At 40.7% G+C, this 12,467-nt stretch overlaps 1 protein-coding gene across 1 annotated transcript in view; it reads right to left on the bottom strand.

Annotated features, from left to right (window-relative positions):
• Positions 1-2,962: 2,962 nt before the first annotated feature.
• Positions 2,963-12,467, bottom strand: part of CHN2 (chimerin 2) — a 163,934-nt gene continuing 154,429 nt past the window's right edge. The window contains exons 11-13 of the mRNA XM_074838137.1: positions 10,459-10,596; positions 8,470-8,575; positions 2,963-4,836 (exon numbers count right to left, since the gene is read on the bottom strand). Coding sequence (XP_074694238.1) covers positions 4,665-4,836; positions 8,470-8,575; positions 10,459-10,596 — 416 coding nt within the window. The 3' untranslated portion in view covers positions 2,963-4,664. The remainder of the gene's footprint in view (positions 4,837-8,469; positions 8,576-10,458; positions 10,597-12,467) is intronic.

Raw genomic sequence — 12,467 nt, 5'->3', positions numbered from 1 at the left:
CCTTGGGATCATTGAGTCCAACCATCAGACCTACTCTCTCTCCTTTCCTTTTCTTTCCTTTCTTTTCTTTCTTATAGATTATCAATAAGAGGCCACATTGTTTACTATACCTTTTCCAAGTTCAAGTTGTTTCTACCACAAGTAAAACATTTTAACCGGTCATTTGGTTAAGGTGGTTGCCTCACCTTAATTTAACCTGAGGGGATCACAAAACCTTTAACGACTCCCTGGACTCCCACTCTGGGTCCTAACACAGCTGAAGGCAGAGCAGAAGAGGCTGTTGGCTGTCTCCATCTCCAGGTGGGAGGGAGGGGGAGAGAGCGGGAGTAGAGCTGGGTTAGGAAAACAGTGTGAGTCCAGGCAGGGCCCTATGCAAACAGTTACTCATCTCCCAGTGTCTCATTTGTACAGATCTGCACTGTGCAGTGATTGAGCTTATCATAAAAAATACAGTTGCTCCACGTGCTCTGCAAACTGCTCTCAGTACCTACCTTCACTTTCAGCTCCTTGCAGTGTGACTTTAAGCCTTCCTTCAGCCCAGCTATTTGTTACCCCAGCCACTGCCGGCACCTCTCCCAGGTCTTACTGGGAGTTTTGCCCAATACTACACCCACAATCCCTCCTCCCTCCTGTATCCTAAATTTGACAGTAACACACAGCTCAGGTCTTTCAAGCACCTTGTTTCAGAAGAGATCCCAAACCTGATACATTCCTTCTCAGAGTCTCAGGTCAAGTGCCCCTGCAGCCCTGTCTCCTTATTAAGCTCAAATGCTGTGTGAGCTTTGAGACTGTTAAGTGTATAGGAAAGTGTAGTCTTACCTCTTGCTTAGAAATAAAATGAATGTGGCACCAATTCACCCAGTTTTGTGCTCTGTTATACCCGTTCTGTAGCTTAAACTGACATCAGCTCACAGAGTGGTGAGTTGAGAGCAAAGATGAAAAAGCAAGATGAAAAAAAATATTAACAAGACATTTTGGCTTACAAGCTTTGTCTCCTTTGTAACTTCATTTTTAAAAAGTTTTCCTGAGGAAACAGTATCTGCACTTATGCTCTTTCTCTTTTTTTTTGCAAATTATTTTCCTTCCTCAGTAACTTCTACATCCTTTGTCCAATTCCAATGGTATTTGACAGCAGGAGAGAGATAATTAAGTTTCACAACTGGTCTCTGAGCAGAGAAGCCCCCAGTCGGTGTCTCAGTTGAGGAAACAGTTCCCTGTTTGGTCTTGCCTGTCAGCTGCCTTTTCAGTACACGTGTGCTTTGCTTTGGAGTCAGATACAGCACGTGCTGCCTTGTCTCCAGCGTGGTGTTGTCAGGAAACAATTCCTTTGCTCAGTTGCCCTGGCAGGCTCGAAATACTTAAACCTGACAGAAATGAGTCTCACAAAGACAGAGGTATAAAGAAGAGATTTCAGCTGGTCCACAGCACTTAGGAAAGCAGCCACCTTACAAAGCATTAACATCATATAATGTTTTACTAATCGTGGCTAAGACACTTCTGCTTTATGGAAGGCAAGTCGTCTCACCCCAGCAGCTCAAGGACCAGCTTAAGGGGGTACAGAGTTGCACCCCGCACACCAGGAGATGGGGCTAGCTGAATGGCAGATGGAAATCACGGGTGGATGCCTGCAAGTAGGGTACTGCTGCTGCACCCGCAGCACTCCACCAAAGGCCTTTGCCAGTAGTTGGAGGGGAACAAGGTTCCGGCTGAACACCTGGCTGCAGACAGGCTCCAATGCAGTCACACATAGGTATCTCACCTGCTTCCAGAGGACCAGAGCTGCGTTCCACTTGAGATGAAATGACCTAGCAGGGAAGTTACATCAGCTCAAACACAGCCTCCTGGAGCATCTTTCAAATGACTCTTAACTACTCTCTAGTAGCGCCTCATGTGAGATAACTCATCACACTCTTGCTGAATGCTTTGAAGCAAAGGGAAGGATTTGGTATAATCCAGTCAGACCCATCTTTTTTTTTTTTTTCTGTGTACTGGAGTATAGGCTTCCGTTAAAGATAAATATGCTTTTTCTTCTGTTTTAGCAGTCAGTTTTGCAGAGTCTTCTGCCCCTTTACTTCCTTGAATGGTGAATCTGGAAGAGTGACAATCAGATCTTGGAGGTGCTGCTCAGCCCCACGTGCAGTGGTGATAGTCACACTAAATCTGACATAAGAGATGAAGCGTGAGCAGCACAAGGTGGCACTAATGAGGTATGGAGGGGACAGGGTCCTTTTGCCTCCATGCTCAGTGTGCCCCCGATGATGTTGGACATTGGTTAATCAGTTAGCCAAGACGAACATGAACAATTCATTAGATATTTGTGTTTTAAGATGTGGATTCATACTTCTCCTTCTGTCCAACAGATTAGAAACTTCTGCTCTCCAAAGACACTAAGCGTGGGTATTTCTAAACACACTGCTTTGTACTGTCATCAAATCCTTAGGATGGGACATGTATTCAAGACCCCAGACTGTGAGACATGTCAAAGCTACCAGTATGCTTATGGTAGAGGGAAGGGAAAAGCAGAAGCAGAATGGCTTGCTTGTCCTCCTACAAAAATAACAAAAAATGGTACTAAAATACTGTTCCTGCCGTAAAAAAAATAACTCATTACTGAACTGACCAGAAAAAATAAAGAAAATCATTGTTAGTCAAATGTCTGTGTTCAAGGGAGTGGAAAAGTGCTCTGATGGCATTGATTCTTGGATATTGACTGGATTGATATTGCGATTCATTGCTTGCTTGAAGTTTTACACAGAGGTGGTTCAGGGGGGCTGCAGAAAATAAATGTGTGCATAGTAGGCTGTGGTAGTATGGGCATCCAAGTGCCAATCTGAAACTGCTGACATTCAGTAAAACTGTTCTAAGTTTTCCAAGTAGGAAAATTTCCAGCAATGTCAGGATGGTAATTAGCGATTGATTTTCATTTGGCAGCTTGCCATGTGGTCAGAGTGACAGACACCAGAACTCTTTAACACATTTAATGGGATTTTTCCTTCCATTTACACTATCATAAATTACAAAGCATATTTCACTTCACAAAATAAAACCATTTCCAGATCATTTTTATGACAGTATTAAGTAGTACATAACCTACAACAAGTAGTCCTGTACAAGGCAGGAGGATCTATGGAAGTATTGGGAACTCAGACTATTTAGCATTTGCTCTGCAATCTGGGTTAATCTATCTAGCCCTTAGTTACTTCTCTAGAAGACAACAAATTTACAGTCATACCCTCCATCTCCTTTCATTATCATAGTTACACATATTTTTCAATTTGAATAGAAACATGTGCTCCCTGAAATAATTCAGGAAACTGCATCACTGAGTTACCAAGCATATGATACAAACAATCAAGATGAGGGATCATTAGAATTTTTTTTGTATTGAAAATTGAGTTTGGTAGTAAAGTGTATTGATTTTCTATGCTTGCAGAAACATCTCATGCTGAGAAACAGTTTTAACATTAGGAATAAGTTGCAGTTAGACTATGAACTCTGTAGGTCAATGTTTGTGAGGGGAGAAAAATATTAAAATTTGGTAATAATTAAATTACCACTCCCACATTTCCTACACATTCTTTTTTTTTTTTTTTTAACAAACCATCAGGAAACACATTCAAGATAAATACCTACATTTTTAGCAGATTTACTGTACGTTTATAAATACAGAAACATGACAAAACATAACTTGATTTTTACAGAAAAACCAAATCCTTCATAATTAACCCAAAAAAGTGCTAACTTTTCAACAAGGCCAGAAAATATCCAGTGTCCCAGCATCACTTAACTTACATATTACTGTAATCCAAGAAAAATCTGGCATGTGAAACTGATACTACCACCAGAACTTTTGAAAAATTCTCAATACAAATTCTCAATACCATTATTTTACATGGGAGTAAAAAAAAAAAAAAAAAAGGAAGAGAAAATACTATATGTTTTTGGAACTGGCAAATGGCTAAAAGTGTACATTCTTAGGATACTAGTGCCTAAATGCAAAGAAACCTAAGGAAAGCTGGAATACACACAAGAAAAGAATTCTTCTTTAAAACACTTGCAATGAAAGAGGTATGTCAGGATAATACTGCATTAGTGGTAATTGTTTTCAATATATCATAGCAAAAATGCAGGAAAGAATCACGTGGAAAATAATCAATGCACCGCATTGATTTATAGTTTGCTAAAATAAAATGCCATTCTTTCAGCTAGGTAAAGTAAAAATATCTTTATAATATAGGTTTTGTTTCACAATTGACATATATAATTATGTCTCATGGAAAGGGAAATGTATAGGCGTATACAAGTAACACTGATTAAGTACCTTTTTGCTTCTCTAGCCATATTAAAATATGTTTTGTGTTTCTTAATAAGTTAACAATAAAATTGTTTGCAACTTCTCAAAACAAATATACATCTGAGGCAAGGCAAAAGATACAAGGTAAGAGGATTTTTTCTGACCTTTTTTTTTCCCTTCTACAAAGAGGCATATGTCTATGAGACATAGGCTTTCCCTAAACGTTTTGGCATCCATCTGCAACTTTGCAGAAATTGAAGTGCAGTCAAGGAACTTTTCCTTTATGTTTAAAAAAATTTAAAGAAATGTTGTTTTTCCTTCAAACTAATTATTTTAAAACAAATGGCTTTGAAGATATGCCTCTCTTTGTCTAAAAGAGAACATCTTCGTTTTCTATTAAAATCTGCACAATTAACTTCTGGTACCGCATGTCATTCAGCGTAGCAAGGGTACTGTCCTCTGGAGGTCTCATTAAAGTAGGCCCAAACACTATTCCCAGGTTTTCAGCATTCATAAAATTCTCCTTTTCATGCAAGGTAACCCTAAAATAGAACAACAAAAAAAAAAAAAAAAAGAAAAAGAAAAAGAAAGTAGTTGTTTACTTCCCAGAAGAAAAGAATATATGCATCTTAATCTGTAGTCCCGCTTCACATCAAGCATTGGTAGATAATGATTTTTTCAGTAACAATTTTTACTTTCACTCAGTATAGTAACTGTTTCCACAGCAAGTACAATGCAACTATGGTGGAGCTGTGATTGCCAGTCCCTTTAAACACCCCTTACGTGACTCTTAAGTGATTTTTCATGTGGCTATCCATTAGGGTACAAGAATTAGTGGCAATTGGTTTTCTGAAAAGCATAATCATGATTTAAGTGATGATGTATGAGCAGTCCCCTATGCTACAGTAACTACAGTCCTCTGGCACATTGTGCTTGGTGTGCATCACACGGGAGGTGGGGCTGTGCTTCCCGAATACGAACCCAGATTTTCTTTTGATTACCAATGACCTCCATGCTCCCAGACATGCTTCCAGCCTGCAGGAACCCACCCCTTCACACATTTCTGCCTCGCTGGCTTCCTCAGGCCAACCAACAGCTGAATGATTCTGATTACTTGTTATACTTGAGGAGTAGGCTGAATCCTGGAGCAGCCTGGAGAGGTGGCTTGCTAAAGTCAGGCTGCTACAAATGCTGCCTATACTTGACAGAGAACAGAGGCACTTCTAGGAAGCAGCCCAGGCTGTTCTGTTCCCTGACATGGGTCATATAATGTAAATACAAGAATAGGTAGACTGTGGCTGGAGCAAACAAAGACCACCAAGGATTGGCCAAGCTGGAGACAAGTGAGCCCTGATGGGGCCTGCTGGAAAATGCAAGATGTGCTCAAGGTTTTCCTCCAGGTAATAAAGCTGGATCTCATAACTGTTATCCCAGCAAGCCTTTGGCATTTGAGTTCGGTCCTGAGAGTGCTCTTGCACTGCAGTGTAGAGACAGCCATGGTCCCTTGATCGGTCACGGTCCCTCATGGACCAGACACATGCTGTTACTAAGTACAGCATGGGAGAAGTTTCACATCTCCTCCACACACAACTCCTCTGCCAGGGTGGAGCACATCTGGTTTTGGAGCCAGCTCTCCTGGCAACAGCTGAGACTGCCCCTGGCCATGGCAATTCCCAGCTGGGCAGCAGTGGCTTCACTCATGCCATCGGGGAGCACAAAGAGGCTGAAACCAGAAGTAATCTGGTCTTCCCTTGTTTTCAAGGTCCTTATATGACTAGGTTTTGCTTCCACTATTAGCTCTCTGCAAAGAGTAGCTCTGTCACAGAAAAACTGTTCTTCTTTGGTTTCAGGACAGAAGTCCATTAGTGCCCCTACTCACAGACACGTCCCCATCTTCTAGCACAGATATGTTAGCTGTGCTTTGCAAGGAGAAAAGACAAACCAAGGCTGCCTAGCCCAAGCCACCTCTGTGCAAATATATGTGTAACACTATGCTTTCCATCTGCGGATGTATGCAGCTCAGACGTTGAATAGCTTTGCAATGCCACATACATCTTACTAGCACCTCTGTGCAGGAGTGTGGGGCTTGCTGCATGGCCTGAAGTGAACACAGAGAAGATTCACAGCTTCAATGCAATGTTGGCATGGATAGAGTTGTACATATTTCACCACAGGGGGGACTGCTCATGCTATTGTATTTCCTTCAATTTTGAGCAAAAAGTTATCAGAAAGATAACTGAAGAAAATAATTAATTGACTAACTAATTTTTCATTGCTGACATTGTCCTCTGCTGGATTTTCCTGTCCTTTTAACAGTAACTAAGTGCAGTTTCTTTTCTTTTGAAAAACAGCACTGGTGTAGAGGCTGCGATCCTGCAGTCCTTCCATAGACTCCTTGACATCGGTGCATGTTTTCTCCATGCAGGAAGAGCCCTATGGGGCTGGAGTTGGGACTCCGTGTTTAATCTACAGAACAGCATAGTCTGAACCTAAAGGATCCTTCCCTCTTTTGCATTCAGATTTCTCCAACAGATTCTCCATAGGAATTGACATGCACTTGATTTCCATGAAGATGCTGAAAGCTACGATTTGGGAAAGGAGAGGAAATTCATTGCGTGACTTGCAGGTATTTGAGAGAGAAAGCTTAATCAGCTGTTTGGACTATTTTTGTCTCATCAGTAGTTCAGCTCAACAGCTGAACCAAAGCCTGTACTGCAGTTCATGAAAAAGAAGGAAGGCGAGTCAATACTTGCCTCTTAAAAATTTGCTGCCGAGACATCAAAGTACAGATTCTGTATGCAGGTCGCTTGTCTACAGCCTCCATGGGCCTTCTTAAAAGCCAGCATGGTTCATCCTGAGTTGTCTAGGCATATATGCTGACAAGGGTGGATATTTTCACATCTCATTTCTGCAGAAAACCTCCTGCATGCCCACATAATGTCTCATTGAAAGGAAAAATTACTCAGTTGTAATGACCTGAGCCAATTCAAAATGAGGAAAAGTCTCTCCATAATGAGAACCTGATTGAGCATGAAATGCACTTCACACAAGCTCTCTGATGCAATTTTACATGAGTTGAGGCCTTTTTCTTTTCAAGATGGCATTAATAGTGAAGAACAGTGCAGATCAAACCCAGAAAATACTCCAAATTTGCAACTGTGTTGCAAGTAGCAGAGGACAAAGAAGAGATCAAGGATTTACTGTGTAAAAGGTGAGTAGTCTTATTCCTCCCTTATCCCCTTCTCTGTTGTTTCCAAGTAGCACCATAAACTTTAACCAGAGACAAGGGACATCTTGGGCAATATATCCTTAAATGAAGGCCTGCTTTGAGATAACAGTGCCAGTCTTTACTCAGCTTAAAAACTTACAAAGAAGACTTCCTGAGGCATGTAAATACCCAAAGTAGCAAAGTAGAGTCAGCACAGTTTTGAAAAACAGTTTTGCTTGAAATCAGTGAAAGTGAGTAACCCTCTTTGGAGCACTTCATAATTTTCCTAGGTACCTACCTGAAAACTTGGAAAACTTGGCAGTACACTCCCAAGTCACTTTCAGTAATGAAATTTAGGCAGTTTTGAAAAGTTTGTATGCCTTATGAAGCCCTGTGTATGCTATATGTATGCCTTATGTATGCCTAAAGTAGCTTTGGAAAGCAAATGAGGCAGCATGTATTTAAAACCAAAAGAGATATAACTGGTAAGGATCTGTATTGCTTTTACTAGTCATCAGGCCCTGCCTGATTCTTGGCTTAACTGTGATGTGAGCAAACAACTTGTAAGAGACAGCTCTTTCTTTTTAGGGTTATCATTCAAGAAGACAAATCAGGAGGTAAGGGGAGGCAGAAGCAAAGCATGATCAAGTGACTTACTGCAGCACATCTAGCACATCTCTGAAGTACCTACCATTCCGGTATTTTTCAGATACTATCTGCCTCAGAGAAGCATGACAAATCTCAATTAACTCTCTGAAGGTTTGCAATGATCTGCCAGCAAAAGGATATAGGCTATATATATGCATAGCTTATATGCACTTATACAAACATAGTTCTTCTGCTTATTTGTAACATTGTTTTAGTGGCAGTGCCCTAATGGAAACTTTATTGGTACTTTCTGTAATATCTTTCAAAGCAGAAAATTGTTAAGCTCTTCAAGAATTATCCTGCATGCCAATTAACTCACTTTTTGAGATGAATCATTAGGTATCTAAGTGTCTCGTAGTGAGCAGCAGGGAGCAACATCAACACTTCATGTATTGCTTCTAGTCGTTCATCAGGATTGGAGATTTCTGTAAAAACACCAAACAGGATTAATGTCAATAGGGCTTTCCATTTGTAAACAGCAATAATTCAGCAAGCTAACTTATTATTATCAAGTCATTTACAAGCCATTGACTGTGCTTGGAGGGATAAAAAAACTTATAAACATGGAGCTTATCAGCAACTTCTACAGCTTCAAAAAAACCAAAGAAATCAGCAACAAAGACCACCCAATAGTTGTCTCTATGGTCTGTAGCTCTACCTACAGGCCTGTATAGGTACAGTACCCAAGCTTCATTAAGTGCTTCATAATACTCTTCCCAGAACTGACTCTTTAAAATCTTACATGAGATTACTTCCATTAGCCTTCAAAACCAGATGGCAGTGTGGATATATGCTTTTAGAGACTATGCCTGAATATGTAAGTTTAGCTAGAGATTGAAATGGCATGGAATTACATAAACATAGATTTCTGAACGTATTTAAATATGTAGGTATCAGTGATCAGAAAGCATGAGTGCTTACTTAAGACTGTTTGGCAATCTCTCTAAAAATCTGAGCAGGATTTACATGTATTTTACAGGAAAAGTATCAATTCCTAAGCCGTGAACTGAGTTGAGTTATATTTGCTGCATGACTTTTCATACAAATGGCACCAGAGGCCCAACATTTCAGAAGATTAAGAATCTCTATGTCCTACTTTTAAGAGATTGGTGTACCGACATGATAGGAACTGCTTCCTCTGGACACGTTCTTTAGAGGACAAATGACGAGCAAGAATAATTTCTCTGCCAAGGAGGAAGAGGAGAGTGCAGGAGAGAGGTATCTGTGGTTGCATGGGGAGTGCAAGGTTGGATTAAGCCAGAGGGGAAGGGAAGGCAGCAAGTCACACAGACAGACCACTCTTCCTGCTGGTTATCAATATACTGGGTGCCATTTCAAAATTACTAAGGATACTTTTTAAAGAAGAAAGCATGCTACTTAGATACCTCAGGTCTTCAACATTTTTCCTAATAATCTGATTTTGATCTATCTGGTAAGTTTTCATTAGGGACTATCATTATGTGGAAGGCTGTGCCCCAGAGAGCAGAATTTGAGGCAAATCTCAGCTCCCTCTGCCAACATTACGGCAATGAATGCTGCTGTTCTCCCTCTCTGACAGCGTGCACCCACAACCTGCCAGCTCTGGGCGGGTGGTAACTGCACGTGCCTCCTGTCTGGACATGGGTTAGATCCTGCAGGACTAATAAACAGTGGATGCACCTGAACTGTGGAGCAGATGTGCTTTGTGGGGTGTCTCATTGCTCTGATCCCTCACTGACTGAATGACGTGCTTGTCTGCAGTGCAGATTTGGTGCCAAAGGAGGCCCGGATATGAGAGGTGGGAAAAATGGTGGGGAAATGGGATGCACCTTCAAGGCTCACACTGTTCATTCAACCCTGAACCCTCACTGATCACCCAGGCTTGCATGTGTCTGGCAGCCAGCGTTGCCGCCGTGACACTGGCCCTGGGATCCTCCCAGTGCCAGATGCAGTCCTTGCAATGACACTGGACATTTTGCCTCTGGGCACAAAATTTGGGTTGTTTACAAGAAAAGAGCATGCAATTCCATTCAAAACCCCATCCCAGGGCATGTCATAGCTTCACTGACAGACACTGAAACCACACTTTCTGAAACTGGTCAGTTATTTTGATACCCTACATTTATTTTTTTTAATCTGCATGATGTCCCATCCGATTAACAATCAGGCAAAAGTTTCACGTGAAAGAAGAACAAGGCAGAGAAGTAATGAACAGAACAACACCCTTGCTTCCAATTTGTTGTCTGTCTTTTCTTATTCTTTAACATGGATGGCTTTATGGATGGGAAATGTAATTAAATATCTGTACAAATTACTATGCAATACTTACTTGCTGCCTCTATGAACTTGGAATAGGTGTCATAGGTGATCACGGGAATCGGTAAGTCTCTGAAGTATAGCTTCAGTGCTCCAGCAATGATGTTTATGTCTGGATAAATACTGGCAGAAATATCAGCCTTGTCACCATCTAGAAGAGGAGGAAGAAATCTTTTTGAGACCAGGCTAATTCTGACTGAAGCAAGGCTAGGCTTCTAATTCAGATTTATTGTGTCCAACCTGACAAGAAAAAACAACCTGAAAGCATTTGGAAGGCTTAAATGAGAATATATTGCTACCAACTTTACAATATATGAATGAGGAATGGTAGTTATTTCAGTAAACAATTTATTTGCTTACATCTTTCAGAGACAATATCTGCAGTATACCATCTCACACATAATGTTTTAATGTTGGATGAAAAATCATGTTAATAATGTATTTATTGAATTTGGCCCATTTATTCAGTGAAAATAAGCTACTAATAACTTGTTCTGATGTTGTATTTTGTATTCACAGATCAATGCATAGGAGTATGAATGATTCTTTTCATTTTTACTTGGGGAAACAGAGGCACAGAGCAATAACATAAATTTCCAATGACCCTCAGGAGACCAGCAGGAAAAATCAGAGTAAACGTCTGAATCTTTTAAGTCTCGCACCAATCTATCTATACTGACTAGCTAATAAGAAAGCCACCTTACTTTCTGGATGTCCTCTAATGTCTTAATATTTGACTTTTTTATTTATAGCAGAGATCTGAATGTAAATAGACATGCTGTGGCATTTAGCTATACAATTTATTCTGAAATGTGGATTGCAATTTGTTAAATGAATATGGATACTTGTAATGGATGAACAGCTAAATAGATGAATTATGCAACTGAAATGACATACATTTTGTTTGCCACATATTATGACACAGTTAGAACTCCGTTATGGAGCACTTTTAATCACATGAGCTTAACATTCATAAGTGTGGCTGGTAAGCCATTGACCAATGCATGGCTTGCAATGAGTGAAATTACAAGAACTAGCAGAGAGGCTGGATCACTATTATTTTTCAAGTTCAAATGACTACATCTGTTCTGTACTACCTAGTACCCTCATACCCACATTTTTCTCCAGACCAAGAAATTTTGCTGCCCTCCCCTCCTGTGGCCTGTCCTTGGTAGTCTTCCAGTAGAAAGATGGGGTAGGACACTGGTCAAGCAGGGGCTAAGGCTGTCTAGATTTACCTCAGGGTACTCTGAGATCAGTTATACCCCATAGTCCTTATTTCCCACCTTTCAAGTGAGGATAATACCGCTTCCCTCGCAGGAGGTGGTGAAGATTAGGACTATACGGTGAGTGGGGCGATGTGAGGTTATGCTTGCTTGAACAGTGGAGAGGAGTTTGCTTGTATCTGTCAGGAGGTGCAAGCACAAGCTTAGGCTGTTACCATCGAGGCACTGACATGCTGTATAGCCATCGCCTTGCTTGTCTCGCTGTAGCTAGTGCTTGTAGACATGCTCTGATACAGACAGATGAGTGGGTGTGCTTGATACATGGCATCTAAGATGGTGATAAAGGTTTTCACAGCAGAGTAAAAGAGTTTATATTGATTGTAGACATTTTATACAAACCTGTGGCATTGATCTTGAAGGGATATGTCCTGTCCAATGTATGCACATAATTCTCATTAAGACTAATAGCACTACATGTTCTCATCAAGAGGAGATTATACGCTTAAGTGTTTAAAACAAGCAGCCTTTCTTGATGCAGCTGAACAGTCTGAATATATCCATCAGCATTTAATTTAATACAGCATCAATAAGCCCTAGGAGGATGTTTACACTGCCCCAATCTTTTGTTTAATCCACGCGTTCCAGGCACGGTAGCATTAGTCTTGTAAAGCTTTGTGTGGAGAGCTCTATTTAATTGATGGACACTGAGCACTCAAAATGCTCCACTGAAAACAGATACCTCCAAGGAGCCAGCAGCTGCATCAGAACAGATATAGCAAAGCAGAAGGTTGCATCT

This window comes from Strix aluco, chromosome 1, assembly GCF_031877795.1.
Source record: "Strix aluco isolate bStrAlu1 chromosome 1, bStrAlu1.hap1, whole genome shotgun sequence".
Classification (NCBI taxonomy): Eukaryota; Metazoa; Chordata; class Aves; order Strigiformes; family Strigidae; genus Strix; species Strix aluco.
This window is presented reverse-complemented; position numbering and strand designations above follow the sequence as displayed.